General features: G+C 37.8%; 1 protein-coding gene across 13 annotated transcripts in view; it reads right to left on the reverse strand.

Moving 5' to 3' along the window:
- ARHGEF9 (Cdc42 guanine nucleotide exchange factor 9) overlaps positions 1-22514 on the reverse strand; it is a 233675-nt gene that overhangs the window by 58173 nt on the left and 152988 nt on the right. For all 13 annotated transcript variants that reach the window (XM_073885843.1, XM_073885852.1, XM_073885849.1 and 10 more), the window contains 2 exons: positions 8737-8969; positions 2206-2335 (listed from right to left, as the gene is read on the reverse strand). In XM_073885843.1, the coding sequence (XP_073741944.1) occupies positions 2206-2335; positions 8737-8969 (363 nt within the window). The remainder of the gene's footprint in view (positions 1-2205; positions 2336-8736; positions 8970-22514) is intronic.

The following is a 22514-nucleotide window of genomic DNA, read 5'->3' on the forward strand; positions in this document are numbered from 1 at the left end:
TGTGTGTGTGTGTGTGTGTGTGTGTGTGTGTGTGTGTGTGTGTGTGTGTACATGCCAGAATTGTTGATGGAAAGGGTAGTTGCCTAAAAGCCCTGGTGACTGTCTTGAAGACTAGATATGACAAACATAAGACACTTTAGGCCTGCCCTCTGAACTGCACCCAACAGGATTCGCTGGAGAAAAGCTTCCTAGAAGACAACCCCTCTAGAGCTAGTAAGTTCCACGGTGACCCCAGAGTCTGAAAAGGGAACCATGAGGAATTTTTCTTCTTGCCAAATTAGATGAAGGGCTTCACCAAGCAGCAGGGTGTCAGGGTTGTACATATGGGCTTGGTTGATTAGAAGACCCAATCAATCATGCTAACAAAGGAGGCAGAGAGTAATTGTTCTCCCATCAATCCTGGCTCAAAATCGTCTTTTTGTTTCCCACCCCCCACTTCTAGACAAAAACACATGAAATTCCTTTTTAGATGCTGAGTCTTTAAATCATAATTCAGTGTCTTCGAGTTTGGTATTAATAAGGCTCCCTGGATAGGCCAAGGAATTTCAAGCTATTGTTGGTCCTCCATGGCTCTACCTTCAAGGACTGGAAGAGCATATGGAGGAATTAGATATTCCAGGCATTAGGAAGAAGGAAGATGTTCCAGGGAATATGAAGACAACTGCTGCTGGGAACCTCCTTTTTACAGAGAACCCTGCAGGAGTAGAGAGAAAGAGGCCTGTTAATCAGCCACAATTTCAGAGTCCCTTGGAGTTGATGGGCTTGCTAGAGGTCATTTGGTCTAGCCTTCTGCTTCTGATCAGGCAACTAACCAAAGTAAGCCAGACACAAGGGAAGGAGGAACCATGATTCACTAATAAGTTTGGGCCAGTGTTGGTTTCCTCTTATGAGCAATATGGTCTCTTTATATAGATTCACTCCTTTCTCTTCATCTCAAAAAATCACTCCTTTTTTTCTACTCTTATGGGGACGTTATCCTTTAAATAAGACTAAAAATATGCCAAATGCTCAGAATTGTGGTCTTTTCCAGCCATCTACATTAAAAAGGATCAGAGGTAGCAGAATGAATGAAAGATGATTTTTTCTGGACTTTGGTAAAATAGCTGTTTGCAAGGCTGATGCTTAATCTTCTTAGAATGTACTACTGCTTGAAATGTTAGGGAGATACTACTTCTCAATCATAGGAAATGATACCAGAGTTGAGGCAAATGGAATAGGGAACTGGTTCAACTTCTGCACTGCGACTATGAAGCTTAAGTTTACTGCCCCCTCCCTGGTAGAATGACCAGCCTTTCCCATCTCGGTTATGTTAGCCTGTAGGCTATCAGATTTCACAATTTGGGTTTGAGAGATAAATATGAAATGCCATGGCCCCTGGTTCTCTTGGTGGGCACAAGAGACAAACACTAAATGGTGTACTCAACACACATACCTATGACACCTTATAATTCATGGCTCTGTTTCTATTGAACAGAAACCCAAGAACCTCAACAGAGCAGTGGCATAAATAGAAGCAAAATCTTCATTTATTAGGTTGTATATATCCTCTGGAAGTGAGTATCTAGAAAAGGAAGCCTTTAGTGACTTCATTCACTGAAGACTTTCTGAGTTCAGAGAAGCTGTGGCTGTTTCCAACGAAATAGGGGGCTGTCAGGAATTAAATTTATAAGCAAATGATAAAAAACAGAATTTGGTGTGTCGACTGGGCAGGAATGATGACCTTGGCCTCAAGTGTGCAAGCTTGGGTAGACCAAGCAAATGTGTCAGGGCAAGGTAATCTCACCAATGGAAAAAAGAAGTATGTTGGCTGGCCTGCACAAGAGAACCAACTTTATATTCTGTGTCTGGGAGTGGATTAGTACATACCACTTCTTATCCAAGTGTTCACCTGGTGGTGATAAAACTCCAGGACTGGAAAGAAGCTTGAAAGTCTATTGATTCAATCCAATTTTTTCCTGGCAACACCCAAAGACATGAACCTTTTCTTTCTCAATGAAGTGTTGCCTTAAAGATTTCTCCAACCTTCTTAGAAAGCTATTCAAGTACACAACACCTCTCATTAGTAGAAAGTTTTGCCTTGGCTCTAATCTAAATCCTTTCTGCTGCTCTTTAAATTTAATTCCTTTTCATTCATCTTAGGCTAAGATGTGATGTCCTAGCTAAGTTATTCAGATTCCCCAGTACCCCTGTTCATAAAGATCCTACCTCCCAGTCTAGGACAGATGCCTGCCACTGGGCAATCTTGTCAATATTCTCCAAACGCCGCTTGCGCTCATTGATCTGCTGAGTCACGTTTCTCATGACAGCCAGAGCAGCTGCCACATACCTGTAGTCACTGTGAAGACACAAAAGTACAAGTTGGATGTATCAATGTGTTAGAGAACTGATGTGTTGGGTGCCAACCCTAACATCCATTCTTCTCTTCCTACTTAGTAACAGAGCCCTGATTTTCAGATGGAACCCATGTCACATGGAATAAAAGATTACATTTCCTATCTTTCTTTACAATAAGGGGTGACTATGTGATTAGTCCAGTGATATGCAAATAGAAATTTGGGGAAGATATTTTCAGAAACCTCCTTTAAGGAAGATAGCTAATGCTTCTTTACCCCTTACTCAATCTTGATGCTTGGAATGTAGGTGTGATGGTTGAAGTTCTAGCAGCTATCTTGGACCATAAGAAAAAGTCCCTACTCCTAGGGATAGGATAACAGAAAGTTGGAAGGAGCCCAAGTTTTTGATGACCGTAGAGCTACCATAGCAGTCATGGACTGCCTACCTGCAGACATTTTTTTACATGAAAGGGAAATAGACTCCTATCTTTCTTATAGCATTATTTTTCTTTAAATTTTTGTTGTTGTTATGTTAATCACCATACATTACATCATTAGTTTTTGATGTAGTATGCCATGATTCATTGTTTGTGCATAACACCCAGTGTTCCACGCAGAACGTGCCCTCTTTAATACCCATCACCAGGCTAACCCACCCTTATAGCATTATTTTTGCATCCAATCTGATACAACCAGCCAAGAATCAAGAAGGGAACCTTATACATGGCATGGTCCAGAGCTTTACTATTCCTTCTACCACTTATTTCTAGGGAACTCTGCCCAAAGTCATTGTGAAATAGTATCTACTCTTTTCCTCCAGTACGATATACAGATAGGATGTAGCACAGTGTTTAAGAACAGACTCTGGATCCATACTCTTTGGGCTCAAACCCTAGTTTTGTCACTGACAAAACTGGTCTTTGGCAAATCTCACTGACTCTCTCAATGACTCAGTTTCTTCATATGTGAAATGGGAGAATTACAGGAGGGTCTGTTGAGGGCTTAATCATCCACATAAACTGTTTTACTCTTGGCCTATTGTGAATGTTAGCAGTATTATTAGTACAAAGCAAACATTTCTCTAGACACCACATGGGTTACCTCTCAAAACCTCTAGTCACAGAAGTGCAACTTTTAGGCCCAGTTTCCTGGGACTTTGGATGGCCTACTTGTTGAAGGTTATACCATCCTGCCCAGTTTTCTCTGCTTGTCTGATCTGATTTCCAATCAAATGGTCCCTGTGAAAGGCAGATTGAAAGTGAGATCCCAGCCATTTGGTGGAGCTACAATAGACTGAGAGGGCAAGAGGATGAATTATGATTCAATCTTAACTAACCTTTCCTTAGAAAAGCTAAACATATTTTGCGGTCATTAACCTGCTCACTGTCCCAGCACTAATTAGAAAAAAGAAAGGAGGGAAAAAAGATACACAGCAACTGTTTTTTTCTTTCCTAATGCATTGAAGTGTGGGGTGGTTGACAAATCAGAGGCACAGAAAAGGCAGTTCTAACTGCCAAGTCACACACCATGTAGTACTTCCTCTTAGACGGCCTCCCTGTGTTTTGTGAACACCTGCCAGACCATAGTCTTCAAGTGCTACTAAATTTTATCACCTCCAGTGATGGGAGGCTCACTGTACATCCTAACCAGTTTATTCTGTCTCAAGACAACTTTGTTTAAAAAAAAAAACAACCTCTTAAATTCTTATTTATTCTGAGCCTTAATAAATGTTAGCTATTACCAGTTTTTCTTCTGGATCCAACTACTGACTTTTGAACTCATGGTTGACTAATGCTTCCCAAGTCTCTTTAAATTATGCTGTCTAGGGGCACCTGGGTGGCTCAGTGGGTTAAGTGTCTGCCTTCAGCTCGGGTCATGATCCCAGGGTCCTGGGATCGAGCCCCACATCAGGCTCCCTGCTCAGCAGGGAGTCTGCTTCTCCCTCTGCCCTTCCCCCTGCTTTCTCTCTCTCTCTGTCTCTGAAATAAATAAATATTTAAAAGATAGGCTGCCTAGAAGCTGCATCTCTCTAAATCTGTCCTTGAACTCTGTCTCCCTCTTGATTTCTTAGACCAAACTGCAAAATCTTATATTTGTTCTTTTAAAAATTCAATTAGCCAACATATAGTACATCATTAGTTGTTGATGTGGTGTTCAATGATTCATTAGTTGCCTATAACACCCAGTGCTCATCACATCGTGTGCCCTCCTTAATGTCCATCACTCAGTTACCCCATCCCCTAACCCATCTCCCTTTCCGCAACCCTCAGTTTGTTTCCCGGAGTCGAGTCTCTCATGGTTTGTCTCCCTCTCTGATTTCTTCCCATTCAGTTTTCCCTCCCTTCCCCTATGATCCTCTGCACTATTCCTTATATTCCACACATGAGTGAAACCATATGATAATTGTCTTTCTCTGACTGACTTATTTCACTGAGTGTAATACCTTCCAGTTCCATCCATGTCGATGTAAATGGTAGGTATTCATCCTTTCTGATGGCTGAGTAATATTCCATTGTATATATGAACCACAACTTCCTATTATTAAGATTTTATTTATTTATTTGACAGAGAGTACAAGCAGGGGGAGCAGCAGGGAGAGGGAGAAGCAGGCTCCCACTGAGCAGAGAGCCCAACATGGGGCTCAATCCCAGGACCCTGGGATCTTGACCTAAGCCGAAAGCAGATGCTTAACTGACTGAGCCACCCAGGTATCCCTGAACCACAACTTCTTTATCCACTCATCTATTGAAGGACATCTTGGCTCCTTCCACAGTTTGGCTATTGCTGCTAGGAACATTGGGGTGCAGGTGTCCCTTCTTTTCACTACATCTGTGTCTTTGGGGTAAATACCCAGTAGTACAATTGCTGGGTCGTAGGTTAGTCCTATTTTTAACTTTTTGAGGCACCTCCATACTGTTTTCCAGAGTGGCTGTACCAGCTTGCATTCCCATCAACAGTGTAAGAGGGTTCCCCTTTCTCCACATCCTCACCAAAATTTTTGTTTCCTGTCTTGTTAATTTTAGCCATTCTAACATCTGTTCTTGTTATATTTTATCTTTTTACAGTTACTTGCTCCAGCCTATGGGCAAGCTATTGGGCTCTGTATGACTATTAAAGTTTCTCTCTGGCAAGGTTATCTGAGCCTGCCATTTGGAAGCAGAGTAGGGTGATGACAGAAGGGGTAGGTGCAGTGTAGAAGTTGCTAACATAAATAAGTGCCCCTGTTCTTTGGGCCCATTTACTATCTCCCATGCCATTCCTCTTTCTGGTTTGAAGGCACCAGGAAAATGACTTAAGCCACTTTGGGGAAGGTAAAGCATAAAATTACACTGTCCAATATGGTAGCCATTAGCCACATTTATTTAAAATTAAATATAGTTAAAAATTTAGTACTTCAGTTGCATCAGCTACATTTCTCAGTACTCAATAGTCATATGTAGCCAGTGGCTACTACACTGGACAGCACAGATATAAAACATTTATATTATTGTAGAAAGTTCCATTGGACAGCACTGGAATGAGAATGCCTATTACCTCTGACCCCATGTACTACTCAGCCATGGATTCATTACGGTCACTGTGCCATACTGTCATTCAACCTTTGCCATTTTTAGCTGCCTTTCTTACAATGGTTAGAGGGGGAAGGTCCCCATTTTTAACCTGCCCCACTAGCTTTAGGAGTGGGTGAGAGAAGAAGTGAATAGTTGTGGTCTTACCTAAACCCTGCTCAGAGCCCCCAGGCCTTCAGATGAGGTCTGGGCCCAACCCCTTGATAAGATCTACTGAACCAAGATTGTCTTGTTCCAGACATGTCAGCTAACCTCCCTCTTACACAGTCTTCCTTCCTGTCAACTTAAGAAAGGTTGGAAGGCAGGGTGGGGACACATCACCCTTCTGTAAGCAAAGGCAGTATTATTATCCATTTATTACTCTCCATCCACCTAATCTTCTCCCTTAGAGGCCACTCTGAGTGCTTACAGTTCAGACCTACTTATCCAAACACCTATTTGACTAAGCCTTCTAGCTGGCAGCAGCCTCTAATTGACTTCAAATCCAAGCTACTCTGACATGCATCACAGGAGCTGTCATCTTAATACAGCTCCCTGAAGCCGGCCAAAAGAGGTGCCCCATGGCCTGGAGACAGTGCTGGGACCGACACTGGGACTGTCACCCTGAAGGAGGACAGGTATTCATGTATCTTCGCAATACCTGAGCCACTCTCTCAGCATTCTGGAGCTCAAAGGGTAGAAAGAGGGGGAAATAGGGACCCAGAGGGCAAGAAGACCTTGAGGCAGGGACTCTAATAACAAGGTGAAGGACCATAGGATGGCAAATCCCAGGTAGATATCCTATCTTACTGGCTCCCACTAAACTCAATAAGGTCCTGGGGTTGTTTTGGCTTAAGAAACTCACACAGTTTTGGGCTGTGCTTTGAAAATGGTCTTTCTGGGGCTCTTGAAAGCAATTGTGCAATATATAATTTACGTATTAATATCAGTCCACAAGAATGATTTTTAGAGTCTCCTGCTAGATTCCATGAAACAGATACTCAGGAGTAGGTGTTGATGAGAGATGAGCTGTAATATAAAGACATTTGAGAACCACTCTTTGAATATCCCGGTTTTAAAACCATTGGTCCGAAGGTTGCTCCTCTGAGATTTATGTACAATAATGATCACTTCTGGTCACTTAGCACCATGAAGTATAACTGTGGAGGTAATTTAGGCTCATGACATCATGGGCTGGCAGAACTGGAAGAGGCCTTCCAGACTGCCTAGTACAATGGCTCATAAATCTTTTGGGGCATGAAAATTACCTGGAGGGCTCTTTACAAAGCTAGGTTCACAGACCACTGTCCACACTTCGAGTCACTGCTTTGCCACACGGACTTGCTTTCTGGGCCTCAGTCTTTCTAGCCATAAAATGAGGAAGTCTGACTAGAAGACCTTCCTTTAAGGGCTTTCCATTTTAGGTGCCATAAATATTTTCCATTTTTATTTTTAAAATATTCTAATTTTAGTGGAAGTTCTTCAGTGTCCTATTAGCTCTCACAAGAAACTGTATCCTTAGAAAACTTGGGACTCAGTTCTAGCAATTGTCTGTATTAAGTCTTCTAAAATAACATTTAGTCACCTGCAAATTTCATTTCTAATGAATATGCCCACTATCCCCCAGCTAGTAAACAGACTCAGGGAGAAGGGAACAGAGTCCTTTTGGGTAAGGTCCTTCACCATCTGCCTCCCTCATAACCAACACATCATGGCAGGCAGAGCTACCACTGGTGGCATTCTCACACAAGTGTTACCACATTTGGATTCAAATCTGAAATTTGTCCAAGGCTCTGGAAACTGAAGCACATGACCATGATTTGCTAAAGAAACACCATCAACTTAAAAATGAACCCAGGGATTGGCCTTGAGCTTAGCATAAACAAAACCAACTGGCCCATACCTGTGGCCTTACACAACTAGGTCTGGAAGTCAGCTCCAAGGAAACCAGGTAATGGAGCCAAGTGAAAGTAGGAAGTGGGTCTAATGAGAATTAGGTAGAAAGCTAAGGGAAACTGGACAGAAGTCTTCTTTCTTCTTGGAGGGTTCAATCAGGAAGAGAGCTGAATAAGTCAAAGATCAGGAATTTAATACTAATCAAAGGCAGGTTATAAAAAGGCTGAGGACTCTAGGTTATAAAGTAAAGCATGTGAAAGAGTGGGGGGTGGTTCATTCATTGTTGGAGATGACTCTCAGCATATACCTTACTGGTAGGATCATTTACTGGTAGGTCATTTCCATTTAGAGAGAGCTAAGTTTCTTGGCCATTTTTGGGTTGGTTTTCTTAAAAAATACTGAAAAATTAAAAAAAAAAAAAGCTTCAGGAGAAGTCTCAAGTCTGTTTGCCTCCCAGTCATGCTCTGAGTCTAAAGGGAAGGTAGAGTTGGGATGAGGCAGAGGAGGGTGGAAGAGACTAAAGAATACCAGGGATATAGCCTTGCAGAATAAATCTAAGGTCACTACAAGTTATGCAGGCTATTATTAGGGTATTGAATCTATCACATAAACAGAGCAGAATAGATAGCTGAACAATTATTCCATCTGGATTATTTCACTTAGCTAAATTTAGGTCTAAGGACACAGCTAAGCTCCCTGAAGGCAGGGTGTAAGTTGTGCAATAATGGTGCATACTGATTTTTTGTGCATAGTGATTCCCAAGTTTATAAGAAACTCTTACAAGCATTCTTCTGCTTTACACACAATAACCTTATGAGGTAAGCAAAAATATATCACCATCCCATTGTGAAGATAAGTTAACAGAAGGAAGCTCAGAAAAAGCTAAAGGACATATATTCTTAATAAAGACCAACATGTAGATGAGGCTCTCCTAACTCCTGCTTCTCTCTATCTTTTACCTGTGGTCCTGGGCGGTATATTTGAGGAGCTCAGCCAGTTGTAAGGGATACTTGCAGATCTTCTGCACTGGAGTCAAAAGGAAACCATCAATAGCAATGTCGATCATCTGCTGCAAGAGGCGACAGGCCTCAAAGAAGTGCTGGTAGCGGCTGTCCTTCATTAGTTTGGAGAGTTCCATGCAGGCATCCAGGTGGTTGTTACAATACTCGGAGTATATCCAGAATCCATCTTGCTATGAGCACAGGAAAAATGGAGAGAAAAAAAAAGTCTACTGAGAATTCCAAAAGAAGTTTTGGAGAAATGAAAATAAAGATCCTGTCCTTACGTAGGAATATTAAAACAGTGACAATGTCAATCTTTCCTAAATTGATTCAGAATTTAATAATAAAATAATTATTTGGGAAGTAGACAAACTGTAAACATTTGTATAGAAAAAATAAGTAGGAATAGTAGTGAAATTCTATTAAAAAAGGGTAATGACAGAACACTGCTCCTGACAAAAGTGAAAACACTACAATAAAATTCTGGCATTGGATTTTATTTTTTTATTTTTCCAAGTTTTTATTTTAATTCCAGTTAGTTAACATACAGTGTTAGTTTCAGGTGTACAATATAGTGATTCAACAATTCCATACATCACCCAGTGCTCATCACAACAAAGGCACTTCTTAATCCCCATCATCTATTTAACCCATCCACCCACCCACCTCCCCTCTGGTAACCATCAATTTGTTCTCTATTGTAAGAGTCTGTTTCTTGGTCTGTCTCTCTTTATTTTTTTCCATTGCTCATTTGCTTTGTTTCTTAAATTTCACATATGAGTGAAATCACATTGTATTTGTCTTTCTCTGACTTATTCTCTTAGCCTTGTATCCTCCATCTCCATCCATGTCTTTGCAAACGGCAAGATTTCATTCGTGTGTGTGTGTGTGTGTGTGTGTGTGTGTTATACACCACATATTCTTTATCCATTTATCTATCTATCGAGGGACACTTGGTAGGCTTCCATATCTTGGCTATTGTAAATAATGCTGCTATAAATGTAGGGGTGCATGTATCCTTTTGAATTAATGTTTTTAGAGTTTTGGGGTAAATACCAGGTAGTGTGATTATTGGATCATAGGGTAGTTCAATTTTAACTTTTTGAGAAACCTCCATACTGCTTCCACAGGGACTGCACCAGTTTGCATTCCCACCAACAATGCAAAAGAGTTCCTTTTTCTCTACATCCTAGCCAGCACCTGTTGTTTCTTGTGTTATTTTAGCCAGTCTGATAGGGGTGAGATGGTATCTCATTGTAGTTTTGATTTGCATTTTCCTGATGGTGAGTGATATTTGTCTGTTGGCCATCTGTATGTCTTCTTTGAAGAAATGTCTGTTCATGTGTTCTGCCTATTTTTAAATTGGATTATTTACCTTTTGGGGTGATGAGTTGTATCGGTTTTTTACATAATTTGGATACTCTTTATCAGATATGTCATTTGCAAATATCTTCTCCCATTCTGTAGGTTGCCTTTTACTTTTGTTGACTCTTTCCTTAGCTGTGCAGAAGCTTTTTATTTTGAGATAATTCCAATAGTTTATTTTTGCTGTGGTTTCCCTTGCCTCAGGTGACATACCTAGAAAAATGTTGCTACGGCTAATGTCGGGGACATTACTGCCTGTGCTCTCTTCTAGGATTTTTATGGTTTCATGTCTTACACATTTAGGTCTTTAATACATGTTAAATTTATTTTTGTTTATGGTGTAAGAAAGTGGTCTAATTTCATTCTTTTGCATGTAGTTGACCAGTTTTCCCAAAAGCATTTGTTGAAGAAACTATCTTTTTCCCATTGGATATTCTTTCCTGCTTTGTTAAAGGTTAACTGAACATATAAGTATGGGCTTATTCCTGGGTTTTCTATTCTGTTCTATTGATCAATGTTTCTATTTTTGTGCTACTACCATAATGTTTTGATTACTATCACTTTGTAATTTAAAGTGAACTCTAGAATTGTGATAACTCCGGCTTTGCTTTCCTTTTTCAAAATTGCTTTGGCTACTTGAGGTCTTCTGTGGTTCCATATAAGTTTCAGGATTATTTGTTCTAGTTGTGTGGAAAATGCTGTTGGCATTTTCATATGGATTGCATTAAATATGTAGATTGCTTTGGGTAGTAGAGACATTTTAACAATATTCATTCTTCCAACCCACAGCATGGAATGTTTTTCCATTTCCTTGTATCATCTTCAATTTCTTTCATTGGTGTTTTATAGTTTTCAGAGTACAGGTCTTTCACCGCTTTGGTTAGGTTTATTCCTAGCTATCTTATTTTTGGTGCAATTATAAATCAGATTGTTTGCTTTATTTCTCTTTCTGCCTCTTCATTATTAGTGTTTAGAAATGTAACAGATTTCTGCACATTGATTTTGCATCCTGCAACTTCACTGAATTCATTTATAAGTTCTAGCAGGCTTTTGGTGGAGTCTTTCAGGTTTTCTGTATAGAGTACCATGGCATCTGCAAATAGTGAAAGTTTTACTTCTTCCTTACCTATTTGGAAGCCTTTTATTTCTTTTTGTTGTTTAACTGCTGTAGTTAGGACTTCCAGTAATACGTTGAATAAAAGTGGTGACTTCTTCCTTACCCATTTGGAAGTCTTTTATTTCTTTTTGTTGTTTAACTGCTGTAGCTAGGGCTTCCAGTAATACATTGAATAAAAATGGTGAGAGAAGACATCCTTATTTTGTTCCTGACCTTAGGAAGAAAGCTTTCAGTTTCTTCCCAGTGAGTATGATGGTAGCTGTGAGTTTTTCAAATATGGCTTTTATTATGTTGAAATATGTTCCTGCTAAACCTACTTTGCTGAAGGCTTTTACCATAACTTGATATTGTACTTTGTCAAATGCTTTTTCTGCATCTATTGAAATGATCACATGGTTTTTATCCTTTGTCTTATTGATGTGATATATCATGTTGATTGATTTGAGAATATAGAACCACCGTTGCATCCCAGGAATAAATCCCACTTGATTGTGGTAAATATATTTTTTAAATATATTGTTGGATTTGGTTTACTAATATTTTGTTGAGTATTTTTGCATGTATACTCATCAGGGATATTGGCCTGTAGTTCTCTCTCTCTCTCTCTCTTCCTCTCTCTGGTGCCTTTATCTTGTTTTGGTGTAAGGGTGATACTGCCCTCATAGAATGAATTTAGAAGTTTTCCTTATTCTTCTATTTTTTGGAATAGTTTAAATGTTCTTCTTCTTCTTTAAATGTTTGGTAGAATTCTCCTGTGAAGCCATCTGGTCCTGGACTTTGTTTGTTGGGAGTTTTTTTGATTACTGACTCAGTCTCCTTGCTGGTAATCAGTATGTTCAATGTTTTTACTTCTTCCTGTTTCAGTTTTTGTAGGTTATGTGTTCCTAGGGATTTATCCATTTGTTCTGTGTTCTCTAATTTGGTGGCATACAGTTTTTCATATTTTTTTCACAATCGTTTGTATTTCTGTGGTGTTGGTTGTTATTTTTCCTCTTTCAATTATGATTATAATTATTTGAGTCCTCTCTCTCTCTCTCTCTCTCTCTCTGATGAGTCTGGCTAAAGGTTTACCAATTTTGTTGATCTTTTCAAAGAACCAGCTCTGTTTCACTGATCTGTTCTATTGATTTTTTAATTAATATATCATCTATTTCTACTCTCATCTTTGTTATTTCCTTCTTCCTGTTGGTTTTGGATTTTGTTTGTTGTTTCTTGTCTAGTGATAAAGGAAATGTTCAACTTTTTTTTTAAGATTTTATTTATTTGACAGAGAGAGGCAGCGAGAGAGGGAACACAAGCAGGTGGAGTGGAGAGGGAGAAGCAGGCTTCTCGCTGAGCAGAGAGCCTGATGTGGGGCTCAATCCCAGGACCCTGGGATCATGACCTGAGCCAAAGGCAGACGCTTAATGATTGAGCCACCCAGGTGCCCCAGAAATGTTCAACTTTTAATGTTTGTGGACCCTGCTCCTGGGCTCCCAGGGAAGCCATACTTTTATCAGAATCAGAATGACTTCAGCAGACTTCAAAGTCTGTGCTCTTTATCTTGCCTGAGTACACATTGTAGCAAATAACCAAAAAATAAACACTTCAAACTAAAGAGTAAAAATCTCCCTAACTTCCATTCCCATAGCTCTGAAGCCTACAACCTTGTATATACTAAAAGCATAAGATAAAGTTTGTAATTTTCTGAAATGTCCTTCATCATGATGATTTGTGACTCTTGATGAAACATAAAACCATATATAACCCTTAATAAACATTTCTTTTCCAGAGCACTTTCTTCCATGTTAAGACTGTGTATCTTGGGCTGCTGTCCTCACTTGGGTTTGAATAAAACTCTCTTCCTTTTTTTTTAAGAAATTCTAAAAGTTTTTTTCCTTCCAAGTTTTTATTTAAATTCCAGTTAGTTAACATACAGTGTAATATTCACTTCATGAATAGGATTTAGTGATTCATCACTTACATACAACACCCAGTGCTCATCACAAGTGCCCTCCTAAATACCCATCACCCATATAACCCATCCCGTCGTCCACCATTCCTCCAGCAACCCTCAGTTTGTCCTCTATAGTTAAGAGTCAGTTTTACAGTTTGCCTCTTTTTTTCCCTATGTTCATCTGTTTTGTTTCTTAAATTACACATGAATGAAATCATATAGTATTTGTCTTCCTCTGGTTTATTTCACATAGAATAATACTCTCTAGCTCCATCCATGTCATTGCAAATGAAAAGATTTCGTTCTTTTTTATGGCTGAGTAATATTCCATTGTATATGTATATAAATACACACACATATGTATATATACTTCTTTATCCATTCATCAGTCGATGGATATTTGGACTCTCCATAATTTGGCTAGCAGTAAAAATGCTGCTATAAACATCAGGTGCATGTACCCATCTGAATTAGTATTAATGTAAACTGTGGGTAAATACTTAGTAGTGCAACTGCTGGATCCTCGGGTAGTTCTATTGTGAACTTTTTGAGGAACCTCCTTACTGTTTTCCAGAGTGGTTGCACCAATTTGCATTCCCACTGTCAGTGTAAGAGGGTTTCCCCTTTTTCCATGCCCTTGCCAACATCTGTTGTTTCCTGTATTGTTTACTTTAGCTATTCTGGCAGGTGTGAGGTGATATCTCAATGTAGTTTTGATTTGTATACCCTGATGACAAATGATGATGAACATTTTTTCATCTATCTGCTAACCATCTGTATGTATTCTTTGGGGAAAAAAATGTCTATTCATGTCTTCTGCCCATTTTTAACTGGATTATTTGGTGTTGAGTTTGGTAAGTTCTTTATAGATTTTGGACACTAACCCTTTATCAGATATGTCATTTACAAATACCTTCTCTCATTCGGAAGGTTGCCTTTTAATTTGGTTGATTGTTTCTTTCACTGTGCAGAAGCTTTTTTATCTTGATAAGGTCCCAAGAGTTCACTTTTGCTTTTGCTACCCTTGCCTCCAGAGATGTGTATAGTAACAAGTTGCTACAGACAATGCCAAAGAGGTTGCTGCCTGTGCTCTCCTCTAGGATTTTGATGGTTTCCTGTCTCACATTGAGGTCTTTCATCAATTTTGAATTAACTGTTGTGTATGGTGTAAGAAAGTGGTCCAGTTTCATTCTTCTGCATGTTGCTGTCCAGTTTTTAACAACACCATTCGTTAAAGAGACTATCTTTTTTCCACTGGATATTCTTTCCTGTTGTGTTGAAGACTAGATTGATCATACACTTGTGGGTCCATTTCTGTGTTTCCTATTCTGTTCAACTGATCTGTGTCTGTTTTTATGCCATACCACACTGTCTTGATGATGACAGCTTCGTAATATAGCTTGAAGACCAGAGTCATGTTGCTTCCAGTTTTACTTTTCTTTTTCAGTACTGCTTTGGCTATTCCGGGTCTTTTGTGGCTCCATACAAATTTTAGGATTGTTTGTTCTAGCTCCATGAAAAATGTTGGTGGTATTTTGATAGGGATTGCATTAAATGTATAGATTGCTTTGGGTAGTATAGACATTTACAGTGTTTTTCTTCCAATCCATTGAGCATGGGATGTCTTTCCATTTGCATTTCTGTGGTGTTGGTTGTTTCTTCTCTCTCATGTATGATTTTATTTATTTAGGTACTTCCCTTTCTTTTTGATGCATCTGGCTAGTGGTTTATCAATTTTACTAATTTTTTCAAAGAACCAGCTTCTGCTTTCATTGATCTATTATATTTTTTTGTTGTTGTTTCTATATCATTTATTTCTGCTCTCATCTTTTTTGTTTCTTTTCTTCTGCTGGCTTTGTGCTTCCTTTGTTGTTCTTTTTCTAGCTTCTTTAAGTGTAAGGTTAGGTTGCGTATTTGAGATTTTACTTGTTTCATTCTTTTTTTTATTATTATGTTCAGTTAGCCACTGTATATCATTAGTTTTTGATCTGGTGTTCAAGGATTCATTAGTTGCATATAACACCCAGTGCTCATCACAACACATGTCCTCCTTAATACCCATCACCCGGCTACCCCCTCCCCCCTGAAACCCTCAGTTTGTTTCCCCTAGTCCAGAGTCTCTCATGGTTCGTCTCCCTCTCTGATTTCTCTGCCTTCCATTTTCCCTCCCTTCTTCTATGGTCCTCCATGCTATTCCTTATCTTCCACATATGAGTGAAACCACATGATAATTGTCTTTCTCTAACTGACTTATTTGACTTAGCATAATACCCTCCAGTTCCATCCATGTCAATGCAAATGGTGGGCATTCATCTTTTCTGATGGCTGAGTAATATTCCATTGTATATATGTACCACAACTTCTTTATCCATTCATCTGTTGAAGGACATCTTAACCCCTTCCACAGTTTGGCTATAGTGGACATTGCTGCTATGAACATTGGGGTGCACATGCCCCTTCTTTTCACTACATCTGTATCTTTGGGGTAAATACCTAGTAGTGCAATTGTTGGGTCATAGAGTAGCTCTCTTTTCAACATCTTGAGGAACCTCCATACTGTTTTTCAGAGTGGCTGTTACAGCTTGTATTTTCACCAACAGTGTAAGAGGGCTCCCTTTTCTCCACATCCTCACCAACATTTGTTTTTTCCTGTTTTGTTAATTTTGTCAATTCTAACTGATGTAAGGTGGTATCTTATTGTGGTTTTGATTTGTATTTCCCTGATGGCTAGCGATGTTGAACATTTTTTCATGTGTCTGTTAGCCATTTGTATTTCTTCTTTGGTCTCCAAAGAAGACCAAAGAAGTGTCTTTTCATGTCTTCTGCCCATTTCTTGACTGGATTATTTGTTTTTTGGGTGTTGAGTTTGAGAAGTTCTTTATAGATCTTGGATACCAGCCCTTTATCTGATAGGTCATTTGCAAATATCTTCTCCTATTCCGTGGGTTGTCTCTTAGTTTTGTTGACTGTTTCCTTTGCTGGGCAGAAGCTTTTTATCTTGATGAAGTCCCAAAACTTCATTTTTGCTTTTGTTTCCCTTGCCTTTAGAGATGTATCTTGAAAGAAGTTGCTGTGGCCAGTGTCGAAGAGGTTACTGCCTATGTTCTTCTCTAGGATTTTGATGGATTCCTGTCTCACATTGTCTTTCATACATTTTGAGTATCTTTGTGTATGGTGTAAGAGAATGGTCCAGTTTTTTTAAGATTTTATTTATTTATTTATTTATTTATTTATTTGACAGAGAAAGAGGAACACAAGCACGGGGAGTGGGAGAGGGAGCAGCAGGCTTCTCATTGAGCAGGGAGCCTGATGCAGGGCTTGATCCCAGAACCCTGGGATCATGACCTGAGCTAAAGGCAGACGCTTAACAACTGAGTCACCCACCTGCCCCAAGAATGGTCCAGTTTCAATCTTCTGTATGTAGCTGTCCAATTTTCCAAGCACCACTTATTGAAGAGACTGTCTTTTCTTGCTTCTTGAGGAAGGCCTGTATTGCTATATACTTCCCTTTTATGTCCACTTTGGCTGCATCCCAGAGGTTTTGGAGTGTCCTGTTTCATTTTCATTTGTGTCCATGTATTTTTTTTTATTTCTTCTTAATTTCCTGGTTAACACATTCATTCTTTAGTAAGATGTTCTTTAACCTCCATGTATTTCTTGTCTTTCCAATGTTTTTCTTGTGGTTGACTTCAATTTTCATAGTGTTGTGGTCTGAAAAGATGCATCATATGATCTCAATCTTTCTGTATTTGTTGAGTCCTGATTTGTGAACCAGTGTGTGATCTATTCTGGAGAATGTCCAACGTGCACATGAAAAGAATGTGTATTCTGTTGTTTTAGGATGGAATGTTCTGAATATATCTGTTAAATTCATCCATTCCAGTGTGTCATTCAAAGCCACTGTTTTCTTGTTGATTTTCTGTGTGGATCACTGTAAGTGGGGTGTTAATATCCCCAACTATTATTGTATTACTATCAATTAGTTCCTTTATGTTAATTATTAACTGCTTTATATATTTGGATGCTCCATGTTGGGTGCATGTATATTTACAATTCTTATATCTTCTTGTTGGATTGTCCCCTTTATTATTATATACTATCTTTCTTTTCCTCTTTTTATAGACTTTATTTTGATTTCTATTTTGTATGATTTAAGTATTGCTACCTGGCTTTCTTTTGACATCCACTTGTGTAATAAGTATTTCTCTATCCCCTCACTTTCAATGTGCAGGTGTATTTAGGTCTGAAATGAATATTTTGTTGGCAGCATATAGTTGCATCTTTTATTTTTTAATTCACTCTGTCAACCTATCTTTTGATTGAACATTTAGTCCGTTATATTCAAAGCAATTATTTATGATATGTATTTATTGCCATTTCCTTATCTGCTTTGTAGTTGTTTTTGTAGTTTTTCTCTTATCTTTTCTTCTTCTCTCTTCCATGGTTTCTGTTTTTCTTTAGTGATATACTTGGATTCCTTACTCTATTATTTGCATATCTTTTACTGTTTTTGATTTGTGGTTACCATTCAGTTTATATGTAACATCTGCTTATAGCAGTGTATATTAAGCAGTGGGTCACTTAATTCTGAACTCATTCTTTACTCCTCTGCCTTCCACATTCCAGATATTTGGTATCATATATCCTTTTATTTTGTTTTTGTCTTGATTGATTTTCACAGCTATTACTAATTATTTTTTGCTTTTGTTTTTCCTGGTTTTCATACTCTTAGTAATGGTTTTTGGTTTCCACTTACAGAATGCCCCTTAACATTTTTTGTAGGTCTGGCTTAGTGGTCATGAATTCTCTTAACTTTTGTTTGTCTGGGAAACTATCTCTCCTTATATTCTGAATGATAGCCTTGCTGGATAAGGTATTCTTGGCGGCAGATTTTTTTTCTTTCAGCACTTTGAATATTTAGACTACTTCCTTCTGGTATATAAAATTTCTGCTGAAAATTCCTCTGACAGGTATATGGGTTTTTCTTTGTATGCAGCCTTCTTCTTTTTTCTTGCAACATTTAAAATTCTTTCTTTATTACTATTTTTTGCCAATTTAATTACTATGTGTCTTGGTGATGACGTTCTTGGGTTGAATTTGGAGGGGGGGACTCTCTGTACCTCCTGATTCTGGATCTCTCTTTCCCTCCCCAGATTTGGGAATTTTCCAGCTATTACTTCCTCAAATATATTTTCTGATCCCCCCACTTCTCTTTCTTCTTCTGGGATCCCTTTAATGCAAATTTTATTACACTTGATGGAGTCACTGAGTTCTCTAAAGCCTATTCTCATTATGTAGTATTTGTCTCTCACCTTTTTAGGACAAACAACTAGCAAAATAGTATATTAAAAGCATGATACACCATGATTAAGTGGGATTTATCCCAATCCAATTCACTATATTAAAATAATAAAATGAAAAATCATATGATCATTTCAATAGATACATGAGTATTTGAAAAAACATATATATGATAAAAAACCACCAGTAAACTAGGATTAGAGAGAAATGCCCCCAATATGATAAAGGCCAACCATGAAAAACCTAAAGCTATAATCATTCTCAATGGTGAAATATTGAATGCTTGTCCCTAAGATCAAGTACAGAACAAAAGATGCCTGCTTTTACCATTTTGCCAGTGCAATAAGACAAGAAAAGGAAAGAGAAGGCATATAGATTGGATATGAGGAAATAAAAACTAATGTAGCATTGTGCATCAACTAACTGTAAAAAACATTAAAAAAAAACAAAAATAAAATGAAGAAATAAACTGTCTTTGTTCAGAAATGATATAATTATAAGTGTATAAAATCCTAATGAATTGATATAAAATATTATAACCAATTATTAAACTCAGTATTATGTCAGGATTCAGTATTAATACACAAAAATCATTGTATTTATCTTGTGTTTATCAATTGTATTTATCTATCATAGGAACAAACTATAGGAAATTGAAATAAAAATACCCTTTATAGTAGCAGCAAAAAAAAAAAAAACACCTAGAAATCAATTTTTAAAAATAAGGTCAAGATCTATACCATGAAAACTAGCAACAATGCTAAAAGAAATTATAGAAACATAGATAGATAGATATTTGTTCATAGAGCTGAAAACCTACAAATTTTCCCAAAATTGATCTACAGATTTAATTCTATCCTAATCAAAATGCTTGCAGTGTTTTTTTGCTTGTTTGTTTTTTGGTAGAACTTAGCAAGCTGATTTTCCCCCAGTTTTACTGAGAAAAAATGGACATACATCATTGTATAAATTTAAGGTGTACAGCATGATAGTTTGGATATATATGTTGTGAAATGATTATATAATAGGATAACATCCATCATCTCATACATCCATCTCTCGTTACAATAAAGAGAAGAGAAAGGGGTGCCTGGGTGGCTCAGTCGGTTAAGAGTCCGACTCTTGATCTAGCTCAGGTCTTGATCTCAGGTCATGTGTTCAAGCCCCACATCAGGCTCCATGATGTGGAGCCTACTTAAAAAAAAAAAAAAGAAGAGAAAAAATTACTGCTTGTAATGAGATAAATTTCTATAGGAATACAAATCACCTATAATAGCGAAAATTGTTTTGAAGAAGAATTAATTTGGAGCACTTATACTACCTGCTTTCAAGACTTGCTATGAAACTACATTAATCAAGATGGTGTGAGAATTTTTTTAACCTATGAATGGTAATAGATCTTAGCTAGACTTACTGTGATCATTTTGTGATCATTTTGCAATACATAAAAATATCAAAGTAATATGTCATACGCCTAAAACTAATACATTATATGTCAATCATATCTCAATTAAAAATAGCAATAAGAAATAACAGTATGGTATTTGTATATGAATACTCACATAGGTCACTGGAATATAATAATGTCCCTAGAAATAAACCCCCACATATATGTTTGATTTTTGACCAACGTGTCCAAGTAATTCAATGTAGGAGTTAAGTTTTTTCAATAAGCCATGCTGGAACAAAACTAGATATCCATTTGGGAACAAATGAACTGTGACCCTTATTTTGCACCATATATAAAAATAACCTGAAAAAAGATCATAGACCTATATATAATAAACAAAACGACACAACTTCTAATAAGAAAAGAGGAGAAAATCTTTGTGACCTCGGGTTAGGCAAAGTTTTCCTAAATAAGACCCAAAAAACATGAATCATCAAAGAAAACAGTGATACATTGAATTTCAACAAAATTAAAAGTTTATGCTTTTCAAAGACACTGTTAAGAAAATGAAAGGCTAAGCCAAAAACTGGGAGAAAATCTTTCTGATTCACATATCTGACCAACAACTTATGAACAATAAATTAAAAATCTCTCAAAACTGAACAATAAGAAAACAACCTCTTAGAAGTGTGAGAAGGACATGAACAGACCTTTCACCAAAGATTTTATACAAATAGCAAATAAGTACATGAAAAAATACTTAACATCATTAGCCATTAGGGAAATGCAAATTAAAATCACAAGGAAGGGCGCCTGGGTGGCTCAGATGGTTAAGCATCTGCCTTCAGCTCAGGGTCATGATCCCAGGGTCCTGGGATAGAGTCCCACATCGGGCTCCCTGCTCCTTGGGAGCCTGCTTCTCCCTCTGCTTCTCTCTTTCTCTCTCTCTCCCTCTTTCTCTCCCTCTGTCTCTCATGAATAAATAAATAAAATCTTTTAAAAAATAAAATAAATAAATAAATAAAATCACAAGGAAATGCTACTACATATCTATTAGAATGGCTAAAAAACAAACAAACAAAAATAAACACCTAATATGAAACCTAGTAATCCCTCAGATGGAAGCAACCTAGTAAACAACCCAGATATCCTGGAATGCACTGGTGAATGAATGGGTTGTATATTCATACAGTGGAATACTACTAATAAAAAAGAACCAACTACTGATACATGCAACAATAGGATGATATCAAAGGCATTCTGTTAAGTAAAAGAAGCTAAACACAAAGACTACCACTCTCTGATTCCATTTATATGACACTGTAGAAAAAGTAAAATTATGGTGACAGAAAGCAGATCACTGTTTAGCAAGGGCCAGGCATGGGAACAGGGATTGGCTACAAAGGGAGAATAAGAAAACTTAATGAAGTGGTAGAAATGTTCTGTATCTTGATTATATGGTAGTTATACAACTATATACATTTGTTAAAATTCACCAAATTATACACTAAAAATTGGTGAATCTTACTGTATGTAAATTACATCTAAACAAAGCTGATAAAAATGACATTATAGAACTGAATAATAAAAGCATAAACAATCCAATACTTTTAAAAAAGGCAAACTAACATGTAAAATAACTGATAATATAACATGATTAGGTAGGCTTTATTCCAGCAATACAATGTTCATTTAACATATAAAAATTACTCAATCCAAATTCACCACTTTAATAGATTAAAGGGTAAAAGCATGTGATCATTTCAACAGATCAGTGGTAATTTTTGTCCCCCAGGGGACATTTGACAATGTCTGGAGACATTTTTGTTGTCACAACTCAGTGGTGTTGGGGTACTACTGGCATTCAGTGGGTAGAGAACAGGAATGCTGTTAAACACACTACAATGCACAGGGCAGGCTCCAACAAAGAACCACTACTCTATATTCTACTTTCCCAATCAAAACTGTGTTTCTGATATCTATACATATTGCTGTAAGTTACATACGTCTAGTCTGTTGTTTGTTACTGTAACTACATACATCTAGTCTATTGCTCCTTGCAACACAAAACCCCACAGTAAGCATCTTCTTTATGTTTTTTATTCATCCCCTGGTGGTAAATACCTAAGTTGCTTCTAATTGCACTCCACCACACACAACACCACCATGCAATTAACAGCCTTGCAAATGCTCCCTCATGAACCTCTGTAAGAATTTCCCTGGGATAAATATGGAAACACTATGTCATATACATGTTGTCATACACTATGTCATACACATGTAAATACTGCCCAGGTGCTTTCTGAAATGGCTGAACCATTTTAAATACTGTGCAGAGAAAGTTAACTTATCAGGCCTGAGACTGCTATTCTTAGAAAGACCTGCTTGGAAGGTTGGCTCTTGGCTGGTATATTGGAACATGGATCTCAAGAGGGTTCTCATCATTCCCTGACATGAGTGGCTCACTGTGCCTACACAGTTTGTATACACAATGTGGCTTATGCTGAATACCTGTTTCCCATCTGGGAGTCTGGAACTTTGGTACATTCTAGACAGAGCATGCCTACATGACCAATCCCCCATAAAAATCTTGGGTACTGATTCCCTAATGAGTTTCTCTGGTAGAA

The sequence above is a fragment of the Callorhinus ursinus genome, unplaced genomic scaffold (genome assembly GCF_003265705.2).
Source record: "Callorhinus ursinus isolate GAN/ISIS: 27379988/994484 unplaced genomic scaffold, GSC_fseal_2.0 scaffold66, whole genome shotgun sequence".
Taxonomy (NCBI): Eukaryota; Metazoa; Chordata; class Mammalia; order Carnivora; family Otariidae; genus Callorhinus; species Callorhinus ursinus.